The 23,631-nt window shown below is 31.8% G+C and overlaps 1 protein-coding gene across 1 annotated transcript; it reads right to left on the reverse strand.

Annotated features, from left to right (window-relative positions):
- Positions 1-423: 423 nt before the first annotated feature.
- On the reverse strand, positions 424-4,018 carry LOC120196553 (GDSL esterase/lipase At1g06990-like). Its single transcript, XM_039198338.1, has 3 exons — positions 3,374-4,018; positions 1,660-1,921; positions 424-628 (listed from the first exon to the last, which is right to left on the reverse strand). Exons 1-3 carry the CDS (start codon positions 4,016-4,018, stop codon positions 432-434), a joined length of 1,104 nt encoding a protein of 367 aa, XP_039054269.1. The 3' UTR covers positions 424-431.
- Positions 4,019-23,631: the final 19,613 nt, after the last annotated feature.

A 23,631-nucleotide genomic window follows, 5' to 3' on the forward strand; every position in this document is an offset into this window, starting at 1 on the left:
CTTCCATTTGTTTAAATGAAATAAAACCATAAAAAAAATTTTTAAAAATATTTTTAAGTATATAATTGAACATAATTTACAGATAATATAAGATATATATTTTTAATAAAAATAATAAAAATATTGAATCAATATATGTATGTACAAGTAAATGAAATATAATGGGTTAGGATCACTAACACAATATAAAATTCTTTAGTTTTACACAGATTTATGACCGTTGAATGAGTGAAAATAGACGGGCGGAGATTGACTCATTGTTTTTTTTTTCAATGAATATATTCTCATTTTCTATTGGTAATCTCAACAATTTATTTTTATTCATCCAATGATCATAAATCTGTGTAAAACTAAATAAATTTTACATTGTATAACGAAATCTTATCCCAAATGAAATATATAATAAGCATAGAAATATATACATATATGTTTCATACATGCAATAATTGAGGAAGAACTGAGTTGACCATGTAATCCGCAAGGTAAATGTAAGCTTGTTGCGTGGGATGGACACTATCCCAAAATAAAAACTGCGAAGAATTTGAACATACTGGACTCGATGGATTACACATAAATGAAACTTCCACCAGTCCACTGCCGCAACACCCTCTCTTTGTTTCTACAAACCCTGTTTTTTCAATGAACAATTCCATTCCATTTCAATTCTTTTTGTTTTTCATCAAATATTCGTGATGAAGTTTTTCTGACGTCCTGATATGTCCAAGAACTGTTTTTATAGATCAAGTTTTGAAGTTGTTTAGTAGTTCGGATCATCAAGGAGGACGTATGAGTTTATATTAGGAGCAAATTTATAAAATTTTAGAGTATGATAAATATTGATGGATTTATAAATATTTTTTAAAGTGAAGTGCATATATATTAATAATATAAAATTTTCATATGAGATGGACATAAATAAAATTTCAGGATGGACAAGTGCCTACCGTGGACAAATCCTACATCTGCCACTAATGGTAAACTTATAAATTGTTAGAAGTGATAACAACCTATTAATAGAAAATAAAATAAAAACTAAAATATAAAGGAATTTGAAAATTTTAGGGAGACGAAGGGGACTGTCCCAGCTGACAGCTACCCCCATCGAGTTATTCTTGTGGGCCATTTCACTAGGATTGTTTAAACGATCGGTCGACCAACTATAAAATTAAATTACTCGAAAACCAAATTAGCCAGATTTTTTTCTTTAACCTTAACCGAATTGATTTTTTAAAAATAATTTTAAGTAAATAATATTTTTTTATATAATATTTTAAAATTATATCTATTTTCATTTCAATACAAGGGTAAATTGCACATTTAGTACCTAAACTATCACATTTGTTCTATTTTAGTACTTAAACTTTATTTTTTTTAAATCATACTTAGCTTTAATTTAGGTTTTAATTTGATACACTGCCATTAAAAATCATACGGAGCGATACTAAATCAAAAACTAAACTAAATGTTAAGTGTAATTAAGAAAAAAGTTTTAAGTAGTAAAACGAAACAAAAGAGAGAGTTTAAATTACTAAACATATAGTTTGCCCTAGATCTAATCATCTAACTATATGAATTTAAAAGTATATTCACAATCACTCCGTACTATTTAAAAAAAAACATATTCATAACAATTAACTGGAAATTGGTTAAAAATATTACCATATTGTTGAGGATGATTAATCATGTCGAGCAGTGGCTCATAAATGTCTGCATATACAATTTTGCTCATCGGAAGCTTTGCCTGTAATTGAGGTAAGAGTTGGGCAAGGTTGTTGTTATAAGATTGAGCGTCGTCGTTTTGGTCTTCCAAGCATTCTCTATTTGTTTGAAGCTCAAATTTGATCGTCATTTGAACTGGTAAGCAACCTATCGGAGGTAGCCCGGCTATCACCATTTTCCGGCATCCAAGTTCATATAGCTTCTATAAATTCAATCACCATATATTATTCATTATAATTGATTTTCTAAAAATATAATTTATATAAATGAATTATATTTTATGAAAAATAACTTCTCAAAATTATTTTACGGTGTTTGAATGATCTTGTATAAATCAGTTTTTCACTTGTTGGTATATTGAGATGAGACACTAGATTCTTAAGCAAGGTTAGAGATTTGAACCCTGACATTTGCGAATGGAGAAAACTGGGTTGGCAGGGTCGCTCTCGCCTCTGCAGTACCCAATCTGGATTAGCCGGTCAATAGATCGGATACTATAGTGATTAATAAAAAAAATATTAAAATAAGAATATTATATTTTGAAAATTATTAATAATATATTTTAAATATTTTAATTAAAATAATAATAAAATATTATATTAAAAATTAAATATAGGGATATAATCCTATTACACAATGTAAATCTCTTTTAGTTTTACACAAATTTAGAATCATTGAAAAAGTGAAAATAGACAGTTGAGATTAATAGTAGGAAATGAGATGATATTTATTAAAAAAATAAGGAATTAATCTCAACCATATATTTTCACTCAAAAAATGATCCTAAATCTGTATAAAGCTAAAAGAGTTTTACATTATGTAAGTGGATCCTAACACTTAAATATATAAAATAATATTATCTATATTAATAAATATATTATATTATATTATTAAAATTATTAAAAAATTAATTTTAAATATTATAATAATTACTATTTTTAAAAAAATATTAGACTATTATATTAATATTAAATTTATAAAATAATATTACTCAATATTAATAATTCAATAACATTATTTTTAGGAAAAATAAGAAATAGTATTGATTATATTAATAATTTATTATATTAAAATGAAAATATAATATCATATGTTATTTTACTAAAACTGATTATATTATTATAATATTAAAAATATAATATTATTAAAATTATTAAAAAATATATTTTGCATGTTTTAAGAATTAAGAATTAATATTTATATTAAAATATTATATTAATATTAAATATATAAAATAATATTATTTTATGTACTTATATTTTGAAGTGAAAATTTTAAAAAATATTTTACGAAAATTAGACCATAAACACTTTACATAAAATGTAAATGAACCAAAACATTATTAAAAATATTTTACACCAACCAAACATTAAAAATTATTCCTCGTAAAATGAATTATGACTATCAAACATACCCTTAGTTTAATAATTTTATCCTTTATTATGGAATTATACGCAAATAACCTAAATTACAAATAAAAATTTTAAATTCAATTTTGTATTTTTGTTCAATTCGATTTTTACTCAAAATCATGAATTGAGCGAATGAGCAGATGGTCTCCTTTAAAAATTTTAAATTCATATATATTTTAGATGTTTTTTTTATTTTTTATTGGAAATATGTTTCGTTATAAAATGTATGATTGTGTAATTACCTGGAGAAAATCTTCAAGTTTTTGAAGCAGAAAACGTTGGTATCCAACGCTGTCGAACTCCAGTCGTCTAATCGGAATATTTAAGAAATTGAAGAGAAAATCATTACTTCCTGTACTGATTATTACCAGAGCTTCACCGATGATGTTCTTCGCCTTATCTTCACCTACAATTCCCTTCAGCTTGTCTATATAACTCTTGAACATCTCAACTTGCTCCGACAATGGAATCACATTGAATAACTTTGTAACTAAATCATCATATCCTGTTGCAGCTGAGGCAAAGCACACGCCTGTTTGCAGCTCGTTTTCCGACAGATTTGGCTTTAGAAACGGCGGCACTTCGTCTTTGATCCTTAGCATCGATGCGATGATATCGGTAACAAGTTTCCCATCGGAAAACCTCCCCGTTGGAACATGGCCGGGAAAGTTTTCGCCGTAGGGAGGCATGTCAGCTTTAGCCAATGTTTTTATATAGTTGTTGTTGCCTGCATCTACAGTTGAATCACCAAAGACGATAATGGCTGGAAACTTTGGTAGTGGTGGTGGTGTTGCCGAGGTGGCGGCGGCGGCGGCGCTTCTGTAAGTGTTGAGAGAGACCATATAAATCAGTACTACGACAACAATGAAGAGGTTGGAGGCTGCCATCTCAACTTCTTCGGGCAAGAAATGGGTTTTGAAATTGAAAAGTATCGAGAATTTATTTACTTTAGAAATGGATGGGGCATTAGGAAGAGATTAAATATAGTTTAGCAATAAATATAAGGATAAAGTACAAAAATAGTCCCCTGACTTAGGATATTATTTTATTCAATCTTTCAACTATTAAAAGTTTTAAAATGACCCCTCAACTATAAAGAGTTACTTTGTTGAGTTCTTCGACTATTAGAAGATACAAAATGGTCACCGAATATTAATTGTGTTCCAAACTCGTCCTTTTCTGTTAAAAAATTAATGATTGTCTGAGCTGGACGTTAACATGTTGATTGATATATGATAGTCGGTTGAGATTATGAGATCAAATTTTATCATATGCCAATCAATAGATTACGTCCAGTTCAAACTGTCGTTAATTTTAACGGAAAATGACGAGTTTGGAACATAATGAATAGTTCGGTGAGCATTTTGTAACTTTTAATAATCGATGGACTAAACAAAGCAACTCCTTATAGTTGAGAGACTATTTGTATGTTTTAATAGTAGGAAGACTCAATAAAATAGTATCTTATAGTCGGGGGACTATTTTTGTATTTTACCCTAGATATAATATAGAAGTTATCAATGGATCATCAAATAAGTTTAATATTTCGTTTATTTATAATTTAATTGTTTTTCTCATTTTTTATGTGATATGTGAGGTATTATGAAATTATACAATTTTGAAACGCATGCGACTTAATTTTTTTTATATATTTTTCATATATTTGTTTAGTATGCGTGTTTTATTTATTTTTATATCGCATACAGAATTATTAATATGTTATTTTCTATAATTTTATTTTATATGATCTTAAAATAAGGTTTTAATTCGATGGAAAAAATTAGGGTGTTAATTCAATTTTGCTCGAAAAATCTTAACAATATAATTATGAAATCAAGGTTTCTGATTGGAGGACAACTAAGAAAATGTGTTGGAATTTCAATGAAAAGAATAACTTAATGGATGAAGAAAACTGAACACTATAATTTTATTTAGTAACATTCGGAATTTAAACAAAATAAAATTAACTACCCACTAACATCATGCTCTTAAATTTAAGCATTAACCCATTAACAATTCGCTCCTAAACTTAAGCAACACAAAAACAAATAAACTAAAAATAGCAGCAGTTCTATCCACATCAATTGACACTCCTCGCTTTAGGAACTGCAAACACCAAGTGTTGTTTTTAAAACTTCAAATTTACTAAGTGGAAGCGGTTTGGTGAAGATATCTGCAAGCTGCTCCTCTGTTTTGCAATGAACTAGTATAACATCATCTTCTTTCTATACTTCTCTCAAAAAGAAAAGTTATTGTTAAAATGCTTAGACTTCCCATGAAACACTGGATTGTGGGGAATTGCTATGGTAGTTTGGTTATCAACGAAGATCTTTGTGCTTTCGTTATGTTCAAGATTAAGATCACATAATATTTTTCTCAACCACAAAGCTTGATTAACAGTAGACGTGTTAGCTTTATCGATCAACCGAAATATGTCAAGAGAGAGGTGAATTGGCCTTTTAAAAAGTTTGGTGGAAGCAATCGAAAAATAAAAATTTTGCACAATGATTTAAAGTGGTTCAACTTCTCAACCAAGTCTATATCCATTACTTAGCATCCACACTAAGGATTTCACAAATCCATTGGATTTGCTTACCTTTAAGGACAAGGTTTAACTTTACAAACACTTCAAGGTTTATATCCCAAAGCTCCAAAAGATTGATTACAAATTTAGCAAACAAAAGAAAACATCACAAAGACAAATGTGTTTGCAAACAATAAGCTCTCATCCAAATCAAAAAAATAAAGCTCAGAAGTGTGTTACAATGAAAAGATTGAAAAATTAAGCACAAATGACTTCTTTGATGTTGATATATTTGTTCAATATGGTTATTGTTGACCTTCAATTTATACATTCTCTATCAATTCTAGCCATTTGGACCCGTTAGGGTTCATTATAGTCGTTACCTACAACTAAAAACAACTTTTAATGCATAAGGGAGAGATCATTTTATGAAAGTGATTGATCATTTTTCAAACAATTCGGTTGTTTCAAGAAAGCGATTGATCCTTTAGGGGAAGTGATCGACCCTTTTGGTGAAGGGATCGATCCAAAACTTTATGGAATCCAAGGGATCGATCCTTTGGTCAAAGGGATCATTCCTTTTACTAAGGTAAAAACAACGTTTTTGGAAGTCCAAGGGATCGATCCTTTTTATTTAGGGATTGATCCTTTTACTAAGGGATCGATCCTTTGAGCAAAAAATGCTTGGAAACTCAACTTTAAAGCGTGAAAATGACCGAGTAAGTTTTTGAAAAGGTTCGACTAATTTGGAAAACATTTAGAACATATTTTTCAAGTTAATTTGGACTTTGAATTATTTTTGACAAATTCTATTAAGTCCAAAATCAATTTTATAAGTTAATATTAAATCAAAATATTTATTCAACAATCTCCACATTTTCGATATAACAAAAATCTTTGAAAAATCTTTTTTGAAAAATGCTTCCCCTTTGAAAAATAATAAAAGCGTTTATGAAATTGTTAAAAATTTAAGCTCTAATTTTAACTTTGAAAAATCATTTATTAATATGACTTACTTCTCCCCCATTTTTTATATAAAAAATAATTCAACAATGTTAGTATCATATAACAAATGAGATAAAGTAATGAAAATAAAGGTGTAATCAAATAATAAGCATATTAAGGTAAATGTAAAGCATCATAGTACTTAAAGTAAATAACATTCATATAAGCTAAAGTACCAAAGTCATAAATATCAAAATAACCAAATAAAACATCAAAGGTCCAAACGCCATAAATGTACCTAAGTTTAATGTACGAAAATAATATGATATGGTATGCATGCACTATTTATGATGATGAATGAGGGAAAGAAAATCCGTCAAGCTGACACTGAATAGCTTGAATCTCCTCTATCATATGAATTTATATAGCATCCTGATGAGTTACAATCTCATTAAATTATGCATCAACATGGGCTCGAAGAGATCCGATAGACTGAAGAATCTTCTCCTCAAAATATCTAAAGAAAGTCGTTGGAGGTGTTGGGTCTACATGAATTGCTCTCCCAGGCTCCTCTTAATCATCATCATCATGCACATCATCTACATGCTTATCTCCATCATGATCATCATCATCCTCGTGTTCTCCGTGGAGACTACGAACCCAACGAATGGATCCCTAGGGCTTCTCTATGTAACTGATCTTTGACATAGTTCCATGACCAATGATCCTCTTATCGGAAGGGAATGTTTCGGGGTCATAAGATGTGTTGATACCAAGAACCTCAAACATATGATAAAGGTGTATCCCGTGCACAAGGTTCGGTCGAGCATTCGACTTGATCACGCTCACAATGCCATTGAATATCATGCTAGCAAGGTGGATCTTGTGATCTTGTTGAATGCAGTAGGTGGCTCATTATTTCTAAGAAGCATATCGGGAGGAAAAATGCCTTTTTTTTATTGTCAACACGAGTAAGAGGAAGGTCAAAAGATTGGGCGATAATATCAAGGGTGATGGTGATGGTATTACCCATAAGGTGAGAAGCTATTGTCCAATAAATGGTGCCATCATGAGAAGCGGATGAAACATAAGAATTTGAGTGAAAAACTCAACCTAAAGAAGGATAGTCATGACCTTGGAATTTTAGAAAATAAAAAAAGTTTCATATTCTTCAACTTTTGCTTGTAAGGAAAACCCAATTTGTCTAAAAATTTAAAATTGATTTTTTAGGTTTCTTTAATTGGATGATATGAAAAAATGAATCATATTGCTCACGGGCTTTGGTATTTTTAAAACAATGATCAATCCAAGAAGTAACTTGAGGGTTGCTTGATGATTGCCCCTTTGAAACCATGGTTTTTCTTTTTGGCATTATGAAAGATTTTTGAAGAAACTATGAATTTAGGCTAAAACATATCTTTGAAGGATGTTAAGAATTATTTTAGAAAGAATTAAAACCAAATTTTAGGCTAAAAAATGGTGTATAACCAAATGGTATAGATGGTGGTTTTTGGTTGAGGAGTTTTATCAAACACCTTGTGGGTGTAAGATAAAAGTTTGGGTTTGTAAACAAATTGATTATGGGTAATGCTCCTTGTAATAAAAAAAGTATTTGCAATAAGAAATTGTTCTGTAACCACCTAATTCAACCCAATTTGTTCGAATTTAAAAAAATTGAAAAAGTTATGGTTTTAAAAAATTCTTACCCAAATGTGATGATTCTTCAAAAAATGAAGAATGATGCATTAGGGAAGAAAATCACATGAAAGCCCTTTGGAATCGATTAGATTGAAGTATTTTGATGAAAAATTGATTTGAGAGTGTTTACGTTCAAAATATGGGAGAAAAAGGTTGATATGCACGCAAATAGACTTAAAATAGCCTTCCCATACGAATTTGGCCTAAAGGGATCAATCATTTTTCTGGAGAAAGCAAGGGATCGATCATTTTTCTAGAAATTTGCATTTTTATTCGAAGGACAAAATTAGATGGCACTTGAATCGAATAAGATGCAAATTAAGTCATATTATTGATTGTAAATTAATTTTAATGACTTAGAGGATACTAAATGTGCATGAAAGTCAACTTGAAACATCAAATATGCAAATTTTTATTATTGATCAATTTAGACCATAATTTGCATAAATAAAGTCCAAAACTGGAAGCTCTCGATTTTCTCTCTTGGTGCACGTTACCTGGACTGTTGGATGTGTTTAATTTTTTATTGTGTTCGTTCTGCAGGATTCCTTATTGATTGGGTTTTCTTTTTCTGATTTCTTTGTTTTGTGTATCTACTCTTTGCTCTCCATTTTTGTGGATTTTCAGGAATTGGAGATCGTTGTTTGGGGTGAAATAACTGTAATTTCTTTGCTATTTCTAGCTAATGGCGTAGCAACGATTGAGCCTCCAATAGAGGTTTTTGATGTGAGAATTCAACTATGACAACATTCTTTAGCTGTCTAATTTATTGGTGCCCCCTAATTTTTCTTCTTTATATCGTTTGATTAAACAAATTTGGGGTCATTATAGGGAGATTGTAGTGAATTATGTTGGGGATAACCTTTTCCTTTTCTAGTTTTTGAATAAGGTTGATTGTAATTGGGTGCTTGATAATGGTCCATGGCATATTCAAAATAAGTCACTCATCTTACGAAAATAGGCTCCAACTCAAATCTCTTGAGTTTAGCATGGAGAAGTTTCCCATTTGGGTGCATTCGAGTAGGGTGCCTCTTGAGCTTTTTACAAATCTTGGGCTTAGTTATATATCTAGTACTTTTGGCACTCTGTTGTATATGAATTGTATAACGGCTGCTAGATAGAGAGTCTCTTATGCGAAGGTGTGTGTACAGGTTACTGTTGGGTTTAAATTCCCTAAGTTTGTTGTTGTGAAGCTACAAGATGGATCTTTTGCTTCGATTTTGGTAGAGGCTCCTTGGTTGCCTTCTATTTGTATCCATTGTTGTGTGTTTGGTCATCATGATAGGGGGTGCCATTAAAAAAACCAAACTATACAAGTTTGGGTTCAAAAGAAACAGGGGGCTGAACAAGAGATATCCAATACTTATAGTAAAGGAAAACGGGTTATGTAGGACCTTTACAATTTAGCTGGGGACACTATGGTTGCCAGTATGACTTGCGCTAATATTGGTGAGTGTAGTTTTGTGGGTGTAGTAGGGGTTGATGTTATTGTTTCTACAGTCGTGGATGGTTTGGGTCTTGAGCAGAGTGATGTTTCTGCTAAGTCTGGTGTTAATTTCAAGGAAGATGATACTTTGGATATTGATAGTGTCTTACCTAGCTCTGTTATTCAGATAAACAATGTATCTTTGTCCTCTAAGCATGTTGTGAGTGCCACTAGGGTCACCGAGATTGTCGATGCTGATCTATCTTCTATGCAAGATCTAGGGGCTATTGTTGGGGTGAATTACCTTGGGAAGGCTATTTATATGGATGTTTTGATGCAGGTTATGAATGTTTCTAAGGATATTGTTGTGGGAATACCTTTTAAGGAGCTAAAGTAGCCTACAAGGCGAGGTAGAAAGAAGGGTAATGGGGTAAAGCTAGTTCTTCTACATCTTTTACCCAATTAAGGTATGTTCTTTTTTGGAATGATATGAATTTAAATCACCCTAATAAACAAGTAGAAATGGTTAGTAGGCTTTATGCACTTACTTGATTGAAATTAGAGTCAAGGTTGGTAAGGTGCATCAGGTTTAGAATACTTTTTTTGCTGGTTGGAAGGGGTTCCATAATTATGATTATGCTGAGAATGGGCATATCTGGGTTTTGTGTAAAGCTAATTTTCAGGTTGTTTTGATTTATTTTACTGTTTAAAGTCAATTTTTTTTGTTAAAGTTGGTTTTATAATTTTACATCTGTCTTATCTATGGTTATAACTTAGGAAATGATATACAACAACTTTAGGGGCATATTGTTGAGCTAAAGGGTTTTTTCGGTGATAAGCCTTAGCTTATTGGGGGTATTTTAACATTGTTGCTCATTCCTCTGAGAATTTAGAGCCTGTTAGTGGTGCTCTTAGGAAAAATATTAGGATTTTAATGTTTGTCTAAAGGTGCTTGGGGTTTATGATTATGCCTATTTGGGGCCAGGTTTAACTTGGTCAAACCGTCAGGATACTTCTTTTCTTGCCAGGAAGCTTTATCGTGTTCTTGTCTCTCCTTCTTAGATTGGTCTTTTTCCTCAACATTTGGTTTATTTCTTAGCCCCAGGGGTCTCAAATCATTGTCCCGACATTGTTTTTTTGATTCGAGTGTTGGCTCTACCCCTAAGCCTTTTCATTTCTTTAATTTCTAGGTCAAGGATCCTGATTTTTTGTTATGGTCTTGAGTCTCTCAAGGTTTTGTTCTTAAAGCTTAAGTGACTCAATCCTGATTTGAAGAGGTTAAATCAAAGCAGATATGATAACATGCCTGCTAGGGTTAGGGAGAAGAGAGTGGATTTGTACCAAGTGTAGCTTTAAATTTTATTTGGGGCTCTAAATTCTCAGCTTTTAGTAAAGGAAAATACTATTTTTGGTGAACTTTAAGAGCTGGTGGATGTTGAGGAGAGTTTTTATAGGTAGAAGGCTCATGCTCTTGTGGTACAGAAATGGAATATGAATACTGCTTATTTCCACTCTATGGTTAGGTTGAAACATAAGAAGCAATCCATTTATGGCATTTAGAATGGTCAGGTACATCTCATAACCACTTATGACTAGATTGTTGAGGAGGTTGTGTGTTACTTCCAGAATTTGCTTAGTTCTAGTAATGTCAATGTGGTGGGATGCTCTATTGAAATTATTTGAAATTTTTTGTGTACTTCTTTTTTCTGAGGAGGCTTGTAGGGCTTTTCAGGAAAGGATCACTCATGAAGAGATTAGGTAGGCTCTATTTGAGCATCACTCTCATAAACCTCCTGGGCCTAATGGGTACTCTACTTGATTTTTTTTTCAAGTCCACTTAGATTGTGGCCCTTTTTGGGACAAACACTACAAAGTTTCATGTTTAGATGGCTAAGAAGCTTTCCTGGTAGCTGATCCAGTCTATTCTTTATAACATTTTTGGAGTAGGCAACTCATGCACCCTAATGCTTTTATCAAGAGCATCAATTAGATATGCTCTAGATTCTTTTGGAAGGGAGCTAGGGTGAGTTGGGTGAGTATTTGCACCCCTAAGTCTGAGGGGGCCTAGGCTATCATAATGTGAAGGTATAGAATAAAGCTTGCTTGTTATTGTTGATTCATAAATTTTTGTTGCAAAAGGGATCCTTTTGGATTGCTTGTATCAAGGAATATGTCCTCAAAGATGTCTCCTTTTGGTTGCATGTTTAGCCCCAGTATTGCAGTTGGACTTGGAGAAGCTTATTGAGTTTCTGTGACTTGGCTGCTCATTTGCTTGATTTGGTCCATCCCTCTCTAAACTCAGTTGTGAGTATTTGGAAAGCTTTTAGGGAGCATGGGCCTAAGGTTCCCTAGGATAAGGTTTTCTTCATTCAGGGCATGTTCCTAGAAACTCTATGGTTGCTTGAATGTCTATTCTTGACAGGCTACCAACTAGGAGTAGATTGATTTCTTTTGGCTTGAATGTGGAGGCTATGTATTTATTGTGAAGAAGGGGAGGAACTAAGGGATTATCTTTTCTTTTAGTGCGAGTACCCGAGTCGCTTGGGGAATACTTCTATGTATGCTTGTGGGGTTCGCAGAACTGTCATGAGTTGGGACCAGAAATTGGCTTTGGTGTTTCAATTTGAAAGGTAGTTCTCTCCCAACTTTGATCTTGAAGCTTGCTTGGAATTGTTGCTTTTACATTCTTTGGAAAGAAAGGAATAAGAGTGTTTGGCCAGGCTGAGTCTAATGTGGAGGTGGTTTTTAAGCAAGTTCAAGATGTTATTTGGCTGAAGCTAAAGGGTAGAGTCAAGCACATGCAATTGCTTAGGTATAGTCCTATATGTGATAATTGTGATTTACTTGTATAGGGGGTTAGTGAGCTGACTGTTTTCTTTGGTGTATAGGTCCACTTATTATTTTTTGGTTGGAAATGGATGGAATTCATCTAAAAAATGTCCAAATCAAGTCAAACAAACATACAATGGCTTTAAAGATCCTAAACATGCATATTTTCAATTTAGCTACATTTAAACATCATATTCTCAAAAACAACATATATGATCATTATAAAGCATGGAGAATGTGATTTCATAAAAAATCAAATATTACAAATTTAAGGCCAAAATTATCAACATAAGCAAATTAGGCCATAAATATGAAACTGATGCAATAATAACTCCCTGTAACTAATTGTAATTAAGCACTATGTGGGAACACTCAAACACGTATATAAACATATAAAAGCACATAAAATTGCATGAAATTGAAACATTTTACCACTTGAATCGAAGTTGGTTTGTTAAGACCCCTTGCTTCAAATGTCATTCTTTAGTGTGTGTAGAGCCTCCAAATAGCTTGGCATTTCTCACCATTGTTCCAACACACCTGCAAGAGACACTAACTTGATATTTGGCACTCAAATTACTTTAGGTCGTTGATTGTTATTTTCAATGCCTCTAGTTCCCTTAGGAACCTATCAAAATAATACATTATTCTCAATAAATAAATAAAGGGAATACGTAGTATAGAGAAATAAGGGTCGAATCCTCAGGGACTTAGAAAATCACAATTTAATGTTTGAATGGTTCTAACCAGGCGAAAATAGTAAAAAAGGGGGGTTTGTAATATGAGATTAAAATGGTAAAAATAAATAAAAACAATTTAAATAAAAATAAGAGTATTAAGATTGTGAATAAATACGGTAAAAGTAGCCTCAAGCTTCGCTTTGATTCAATTTCCTTTAGATCATCGAATAAGATTTTCTCTTCGGGATTCACGTCGGTTACTTTGTCTACAAGGGTTATCCTTGTGACTCTTTCTTGTATACCGAATACCCAAGGCAATCTTTGATTCCGGCTTCGGTAATTGATTCTAACAACATCTATTGTCGTAGATCAAATACCGTTTAAGTTCGTGGCGACAAACTCAGATTGTTGTTTCTATAACCGTCAATTCCGATCTCAATTCCCTCTTGGCGAAGCTATCTCGCCAAGTGTGTTCCTAGGAAGTCGAATTGCTTTCTATAAGCCGAATCTTCCTCCCACACGTTTAATCGCAACAACCTCTTGATCAAAGTCAATCTTTGATTTTGAAAACTGTTTTGATTTTGAAAAATAAGCGCAGAGATTGAGAGAGATATTCTGAAGATATTAAGGGACCTTTCAATTCTCCCGTTGGAATTGAATCATCGCGACAGCTCTCGGCTTATGAAAAGTTTAGCTAAGCATGACAAAAGTCATACTTAGCATAAAAATAAAACTTGAAAATAAAGAAAAATAAAAAAAAAACTTGAAAAGGAAAAAGAGAAAACTTTTATAAAAACTAGAGAGAAAAGAAGAATATATTCCGAATGATCATTTTAGGCTTACCCCAAGTGGGTATTTATAGCCTCTCAATGACTAAAGGATAAACAAAGAAAATAATAAAATAATACAAAAGATAATAGTTTTTAAATTTAAATTCAAACTTAAACTAGTCTCCTAATGCAACTCTACTCGTCAATCTTCCAGAAGGCGTGCGGACGAAGTCTTCTAGAAACTGCCACTGACTGGACCTTCTAAAAACTGCCACGTCAGACCGCGTCGTGCCCAGAGTCGTGCCCATGTCTCCAGCCGTGACCAAATAATAAAAAAATACAGAATTCGCCCGTTTTGTCACAAATTTTGGAAAGCAAGGACCAGTACAAAAACAAGTATAACATGACCAATTCAGCAGCAATAATTCAACAAAATCGAAGAAATAACGAGTAAAGATTAACGATTTTAAACACTCATCAGAACCCATACTTGTCTTATTTTATAGAATTTTATTTTCTTTATAGGAAAAGCATTAGAATTATGACCATGATAATACAATGTGAACATTTTACCATTATTGACTTTGATGAATTGCTAAAATAATTTTATTTTCTTTTATTAAGCTATCAAGCCTAATTTTAAAATCAAATATTTTTTAAAATTTTCAATTTTCAATTTTGAAAGCTCTAAATCCTTTTTCAAAAACTCATTTTTCTTTCAAAATCTAATTTAGTTTTCAAAAGAGAATTATTTTCGATTTTATACATATAAATTATTTTCTTATATTTCGAATTCATGGATCAATTCATCATAAGCATCCTGTAATTCATCAAAAGAATATGAATTTTATTCATTTGAGTTAGAAGATACCTTTGAATCTTCTTGGATGGCCATAAGACAAAGGTTGGTTACTTCATCATCTTCATCATCAGTGATATATTCATCAGTCCAAGTAGCAACAAAGGCCTTATTCTTTGGCTTATTTAATCTCTTCTTCTTTAGTTGGGGACAATCATACTTCACATGTCACGGTTTTTGACAATTGTAGCATATGATGGGATCTTTGTCTTTCTTTGATTCATGCTTCATATTTTTCCTTTTTGATGACATGAATAGCTTGAATTTCATGAAAAGCTTGGCCATCTCTTCATTTTCATCCACCTCTTCACTAGAGTCTTCTTTATCTTTATTAGTGGACTTAAAGGCAATGCCAACATCCTATTTCTTCTTCTCTGTCTTTGCATTCTCTTCTTATTCCTTTCTTTGAATTCTCGTATCATGAGTAAGAAATGAACCAATTAGTTCATCAAGAGTAAATATTTCCAAATCCTTTTCTTCTTCAATGACAGTTCTATTTTCTTCCTAAGACATGGTAAGGAGGAGAACATCTTTCTCACCACTTCTTCATTGGGATATTCATTCCCAAAAGTATTGAGCTCATTGACGATGGAAGTAAATCGATCGGACATCATCTTTATGTCTTCATCGGGCTTCATCTTGAAGTTCTCATAGTTGAGAGTGAGAATGCCAACTTTAGACTTTTTCACTTAGTTGTTTTTTTCATGAGTTATCTCCAACTTATCTTAAAATTCTTTAGCATTTGAAAATGATGAAAATTTTCTATATTCATCTGGTCCAAGTGAACAAAAGAGGATATGCATGGCTTTAGCATTGAGTTGGGTAAGCTTCCTATCTTTATTTGTCCACTCTGACTTGTTCCTTGGAGGAGTTGGTGAACCATCAATTATAACATACCAAATCGAACGGTAGCTTGAATGAAAACAATCATCCTATTGTTCCAATAGGAGTAATTTGCATCATTGAAATAAGGATGCTTGGAGATGGATTGATAGTCTTCAACAAATTAGGAACCGGAACCGGAAGTTGAAACAATCTTTTTTGATTAATGTATAAGTTGCAAGAAATCTTCAAGGATCATCTCAAGTTGTTGTTAGACCTTCAAATGAATCAAGCTCTGATACCAATTTTTAGCTTTATCGGTCAATAAAAATATGCCAAGAGATGGTGAATTGGTGTTTTAAAAAGTTTGGTGGAAGCAATCGAAAAATAAACTTTTTGCACAACGATTTAGAGTGGTTCAACTTATCAACCAACTCTACATCTACTACATTAGTATCCGTATTAAGAATTTCTTAAATCAACTAGCTTTTCTTACCTTTATGGACAATATGTAACTTTATAAACACTTCAAGGTGTGTAGCCTAAAACCTTGAATACACACTATTCCAATAAGTAATTAAAAAATTTTCAAACAAAAGAAAACCCCACAAAGGCAAATATTTGCAAAATATAAGCTCTCACCCAAATCACACTTGAGCAAATTAAACAATAAAGGTTTCAAGTATGTTACAATGAAAAAATTGAGAAATTAAGCACAAATGACTTCTTTGTTGTTGATATATTTGTTCAATATGGTTCTTGTTGACCTTGCTTTGACATTCAATTTATACATTTTCTATCAATTCTAGCCGTTTGGAGTCGTTGGGGATCATTATAGTCGTTATTTATAACCAAAAATAACATTTAACGCATAAGGGATCAATCATTTTGTGAAAGAGATCGATCATTTTCAAATAATTCGACCATTGTAAGAAAGGGATCGATACTTTAAGGGAAGAGATCGATCCATTTGGCAAAAGGATCGATCCTTTGGTGAAGGGATCAATCCAAAAGTTTCTGGAATTCAAGGGATCGATCCTTTTAGTAAGGGATCAATCATTTGAGCCAAAACTGCTTGAAAACTTAACTTTAAAGCGCGAAAATGATCAAATAAGTTTTTGAAAAGGTTCGATTAATTTGGAAAACATTTAAAACATATTTTTCAACTTAGTATGGACTTTGAATTATTTTTGAAAAATTTAATTTTATAATTTATTTTATATCAAAATATTTATTCAACAGGAGGCTACAACAAAAATTCTACTTTGGCAGTGGATTGAGGCATGATTTGTTGAATCTTCGAGCTACTTGAGAATACACCTGATCCAAAAATAAAACAATAGCCTAAGGTACTCCACATGACATCAATGGAACCTTACACTATCATAGAAGCTAACAAGCTTGAGCTCCTTACTTTTTTTGATTTTTTACACCAAAATTACTCATGCATTTGATATAACGAACTACTCTATTGGTAGCTCTGAGATGCAATTCAATGGCACAATGTATAAATATATACAAATACTTACAACTTGTAAAATATTAGGATGTGTTTCTATAAGATACATCAAGCAATTCCTCGTCAACTTTATTAGCTCCATCTTCTTTACAAAACTTCTACTTTTGATTCATAGGCGTGCTCACTTCCTTGCATTCTTCTAGCTTGAATGTTTCAAAACTTCTTTGGCATACTTTTTCTGACAAATGAAAACTTCATGCTCAACCTGTTTAATTTCCATTTCAAGAAAAAACAACATCAACCATATACCTGTCATCTAAAAACATTCATCGTCTCTCGATGAAAATGATCAATGTATTTCTTGTAACAGTCAAATTATTTGAAAAATGATCGATCTTTTTCACAAAAGGATCGAGCCCTTATGCATTAAATGCTATTTTTGGATGTAGGTAACGACTATAATGATCCTCAATGGCTCTAAACAACTAGAATTAGTAGAGAAGGTATAAATTGAAGGTCAAAGCATTCCAAGGTTAACAATAAACATTTTGAACAAATATACCAACATCAAAGAAGTCTTTTGTGCTTAATTTCTCAATCTTTTCATTGTATCACACTTGTGAGATTTATTGTTTAATTTGCTCAAGTTTGATTTGGGTGAGAGCTTATTGTTTGGAAACATATTTTCCTTTATGAGGTTTTCTTTTGTTTGCTAAATTTGTAATTACTCTTTGGGAGAGTTTTTATTCAAGGTTTTGAGGTATAAACCTTGAAGTGTTTGTAAAGTTACACCTTCTCCTTAAAGGTAAACAAATATAGTGGATTTGATAAATCCTTAGTGTGGATGCTAAGGTAGTGGATGCAGATCTGGTTGAGAAGTTGAACCACTCTAAAATCGTTGTGCAAATTATTATTATTTTATTACTTCCACCGAAGTTTTTAAAAGGCTAATTCACACTCTTGGCGCATTTCAGTTGATCGATAACACTAACAATTGGTATTAGAGAGGGTCTCTATTGACAGTTTAACAACCTTGAGAAGGTCCTATGAGATCTCTATCAACTTTTACAATCAACCGATAAAGATGGCTTCAACTTTTAATTCCTACTACATTGAAGATTCATAATAGATCAACAAGCCACCATACTTCAATTGAGCCAACTATGCCTATTGGAAAAATATGATGAAACTCTTCATTCAAGCTAATGATCTAGGATCCAGGAATTCCATCTTGAGTGGTTTCTCCACTCCAACCAATAAGATTGACGATTAAAATGAAGAAGAAAAGAAGAAGTTCCAACTCAATGCCAAGGCCGTGCATATTTTTTTGCAATGACCCGGAAGAATATGAAAAGTCTCTTTTTGTTCTAATTCGAATGAGACATGAGACAAGCTCCAAGTCACTCATGAAGGAACCGATGGAGTGAGGGAAACAAAAATCAGTCTTCTCAACCATAACTATGAGAACTTTAAGATGAAACCAGATGAAGACATCAAGGCTATAACGGATAGATTCTCCATAATTTTCAATTACCTCAAGGGATATGAAGGGATAATCCCTAATGAAAAGCTTGTGAGGAAGATGATTTTCTTTCTTCCAAAGTCTTAATAATCAAATAAGATAACAATTATCGAAGTAAAGAACCTATAATCTCTAACTCTTGATGGGCTTATTGGTTCCTTGCTTACTCATAAGTTGATGGTAAAAGAGGAGTAAGAAGAGGAAAAGAAAAGAATAAGAAGAAATAAGACAAAAAAAACAAGTTGGTGTTAATTTAAGATCCTCTACACACAGAGAATGCAATTCTAATGAGGAGGATGATGAAGAAGAAGAAATGGTCAAGCTCTTCAAGAGATTCAAACGATTTATGCCATCCAAAGATAAATAGATGAATCATGAGTCAAAGAAGGAAAAATATCTCATCGTATGTTATAATTGTAAAATTACAGGACATGTCAAGTATGATTGTCCACTATTGAAGAAGAAGGACACCACCGATGATGAAGATGATGAAGTAGCCAATCTTTTCCTTATGGTCATCCAAGAAAATTCAAATGTATCTTCTAACTCAAATCAATCAAATTCATATTCTTTTGATGAATTACAAGATGCTTATGATAAATTGATATTGAAATTTAAGACCATGAATTCCAAATATAATAAAATAATTTATATGTTTAAAATTGAAAAATATTATCTTTTGAAAACTAAATTGGATTTCGAAAACAAAAATGAGATTTTGAAAAAGGATTTGGAGTTTTAAAAATTGAAAAATGATTTTTTTTTTCTAAAAAAAATCTTTGATTTGAAAATTAAGCTTGATAACTTAATAAAAGAAAAAGAAATTATTTATAATAATTCATCAAAGTCAATAATAGAAAATGTTCACATTATCATTATCATGTCATAATTTTAATACTTTTCCTATAAAGAAAACAAAATCCTATAAAATAAGTCAAGTATGGGTTCCTAAGGGAATTACAGGCATTGACACTAACAAGCAATGACCCAAAGTAATTTGGGTACCAAAAATCAAGTAAGGGTCTCTTGTAGGTGTGCTAGAGTAATGATGAGAAATGTCAAGCTATTTGGAGGCTTTAGACACACTAAGGAATGACACTTGAAAAAGGGGGACTTAACAAATCAACCTTGATTCGAGTGGTAATAAGTTTTAATTTCATGCTTTTATGTGATTTTATACGTTTATATGCATGATTGAATGTCCCCACATAGTACTTAATTGTAATTAGTTAGGGGGAGTTAGGGGGAGTTATTATTTCATGAGTTGCTATTTATGGCTTAATATGCTTATGTTGATAATTTTGGCCTTAAATTTGTAATATTTGATTTTTGTTTTGAAATCATGTTCTCCATGCTTGATAATGATCATATGTATTGTTTTTGAGAATATGATGTTTAAACGTATCAAAATTGAAAATATGTATGTTTAGGATCTTTAGAGTCATTGCATGTTTGTGTGACTTGATTTGGATCTTGTTTGTGCAAATTATGGACTAAATTGATCAATAATTAAAATTTTCATAATTTTATGTTTGAAGTTGACTTTCATGCACATTTAGTATCCTCTAAGTCATTAAAATTAATTTCCTACCAATAATATGACTTAGGTTGCATCTTATTCGATTCAAATGTCATCCAATTTTGTCCTTGAAGTAAAAATGCAACTTTCCACAAAAATGATCAAAACTTTGCAAAAAGGATAGATCTTTTTTGCCAAAATTGTCTGGGAATATTATTTTAAGTTTATTTGAGTGCATACCATCCACACTCGTCCTAAATTCGAACCAAACTCTCTAAAAAACCCAAAATTTTGAATTTCAACAAATCATTCAATTCGAATATGTTTTTCAAGGTGTTATTGTGCGAAATTCATCATTCAAAAATCCTTCTATGGCTACTCCCCATCATCGAATTGAGGATGTTGAAAGAAAGTTTGACTACATACATGAGCCCGAGGGATCCATTCTTCAATAGAGAATGGCTCATGTAGACCCGACACCTCTCGTGACTTTCTTTCGAGATGTTGAGGAGAGGATGCTTCAGTCTATCGGATCTCTCAAGCCCATGTTGATGCACGATTCGATGAGCTTTTGACTCATCAAGATGCTATTGAGACTCATAAAATAGAGGAGGTTAAAGCAATGCAGCGTCAGCTTAACGAATTTTCTTTCCCTTCTTCTTCATCATCATAGATAGTGCATGCATGCCATATCATATCTTTTTCCATACGTTAGACTTTGCTACATTTATTTCATTTGAACCTTTGATGTTTTATTTGGTATTTGAATGTTTTATTTGCTTATTTGGATATTTATGACTTTGATACTTTATATTTTGTTTGGATTTATATATATATGCTAAAGTACCTTAATACTTTATATATTAATTCTCTATTTGTTTTTATTTGATTATGGCTTTATTTTCATTACTTTATCTCCATGATTTTATGGAACTAACATTGATGAATTATTTTTGATATAACAAAAAAGGAGATAAGTGAGTAAATTGGAAAATATTTTTCAAAATTAAAATTTGAGCTTTAAATTTTTTCTTTCAAATTCATAAACTCTTTTACTTTTTTAGAGGGGATAATTTTTTAAAAACAATTTTCAAAGATTTTTATTAAATAAAAAAGGGAGAGTTTGTTGAATTAATATTTTGATAAAACATTAAATTGTAAAATTGATTTTGGACTTAATTGAATTTGTAAAACAATTATCAAAAATAATTCAAAGTCCAAATTAACTTGAAAAATATGTTTTAAATGTTTTCCAACTTAGTCAAACATTTTCAAAAAATACTCGATTATTTTCATGCTTTAAAGTTATGTTTCCAAGCATTTTTGACTCAAAGGATTGATCCCCTTGTAAAAGGATCGATCCCTTGGATTTTAGAAAGTTTGGATTGTTCCCTTCACCAAAAGGATCGATTCCTTCCCTTAAAGGATCAATCCCTTTCTTACAACAATCAAATTATTTGAAAAAAGATCTATCCCTTATGCATTAAATGTTGTTTTTGGTTGTAGGTAACTGTTATAATGATTCCCAATGGCTCCAAATGGCTAGAAGTGATAGAGAATGTATAAATTGAAGGTTAAAGCATCCCAAGGTTAACAAGAACCATATTGAACAAATATACCAACATCAAATAGGCCATTTGTGCTTAATTTCTAAATATTTTCATTGTAACACACTTGTGAGCTTTATTGTTTAATTTGCTCGAGTGTGATTTAGGTGAGAGCTTATTTTTTGCAAACACATTTTTCTTTGCAAGATTTTATTTTGTTTACTAAATTTGTAATTACTCTTTGGGAGAGTGTGTATTTAATGTTTTGGGTATAAACCTTGAAATGTTCATAAGGTTACACCTTGTCCTTAAAGGTAATAAAATCTAATGGATTCAAGAAATCCTTAATATAGATGCTAAGGTAGTGGATGTAGACTTGGTTGAGAAGTCAAACCACTCTAAAATCATTGTACAGAGTTTTATTTTTTTACTGCTTCCACCATTTTTTTTAAAAGGCCAATTCACCCCCACTTGGCGTATTTTGATTGGTCGTTTAAGCTAATATAAAGATTAGTCTTGGACAGACTTCTTTCAAAGCCAAAGCTCAACAAATGACAATCTATTTTGTTGTACCAAGGTCTTGGAGCTTATTTCAGTCCATAGATGGATTTCTTGAGAAGAAACACCGTGTCTTCCTCTCATTTATTCACAAAACCTTCAGGCTTCTCAACGTAAATTTCTTTGTGCAAAATTCTATTTAAAAAATCTGATTTTACTTCAAGTTAATACACTCTCCAATTCATTTGAGCATATATAGCAAGTAAAAGTCTTATGGTGTCCAAATGAGCAACTAGTAAAAATTTGTCTGAATAGTCCACGCCAAAAACTTGTGCATAGCCTTTAACCACAAATCTTTCTTTGTGCTTGGTAATCATTCAACGACATTAAGCTTGGTTCTGTACACCTTTCTGACTCTAATCACCTTCTTATCTTGGGGTCGGTCAAGCAACTCCCATGTTTTGTTCTTCTCAATCATGAATAGCTCCTCCATTATTGCTACCACTCATTTTATGTATTTCATTGTCATAGAAAAATACACAGGTTCACATACAACTATATTACATCTTGCATAGATATTAATAAGAAATCTAGTACCCCTTATTGGAGCATCATCCACCAACTCATTCAACCAATTTTCATCTTCATCTGTGGTTGAAGCAGGTAACTTAAGCTTAAAATCTATGGTAGTTTGGCCACTTTTCTCATCCCAATTCCACTCTTCATCTTCCCAAAATGAAAATCTCTTCTTATAATAATTTTCCCATCTTGTGGTTATAAAAGTTTATAAGTTTTTACAACATGGCTATAGTGGATAAAGACTCTTGGAAGTGCCCTTTTGTCTAACTTGTCTCTCTTGATTTGTGTAACGTGAGTGAAGCACAAAAAACCAAATATTTTGAGAAAATAAAAAGATAGTTTATGACTATACCAATCCTCATAAAGTGTTTGATCCTTGACTACTTTTATGGGCAATATATTATATAGGAAAATCGTGATATGAGCTGCCTCTGCCTAGAACCTCTTGGGTAAATTCTTTTTATGCATAATACATCTAGTTATCAAAATAATACATAAATGTCCTACAGTTACTGATGAGTCAACCTTGGATTGATGATTGCTGCTGTACTCCTTACTCGGCTAGTCTTTGCTCTTACCTACACACGCTAAGTATTTACTTAGTGAGTATAATAATGTAAAGAAACTGTAATTCATACATAAGTATATCATGGCTATTGAAAATATGAACTAAATCGTATACTTCATAAGAGTCAGTTAAATCCATCTCAGTTAAAGCAAGCATCTTTCATATAGTCATTGATATATTCTTAGTATGCCTAGCATACCTATTTTTCTGTATATTTTCCCAATTATCTTTTATTTTTCCCAATGTATGTCAAAT

The sequence above is a fragment of the Hibiscus syriacus genome, unplaced genomic scaffold (genome assembly GCF_006381635.1).
Source record: "Hibiscus syriacus cultivar Baekdansim isolate YM2019G1 unplaced genomic scaffold, ASM638163v2 tig00117034_pilon, whole genome shotgun sequence".
NCBI classification, from domain to species: Eukaryota; Viridiplantae; Streptophyta; class Magnoliopsida; order Malvales; family Malvaceae; genus Hibiscus; species Hibiscus syriacus.

Coding starts and splice junctions, on each gene's coding strand:
- LOC120196553 (XM_039198338.1), bottom strand. CDS start 4,018: ATGGCAGCCTCCAACCTCTTCATTGTTGTCGTAGTACTGATTTATATG. Junction 1,922..3,373: donor AACTTGAAGATTTTCTCCAG/GTAATTACACAA, acceptor TTGAATTTATAG/AAGCTATATGAACTTGGATG. Junction 629..1,659: donor TAATCATCCTCAACAATATG/GTAATATTTTTA, acceptor TTGAAAAAACAG/GGTTTGTAGAAACAAAGAGA.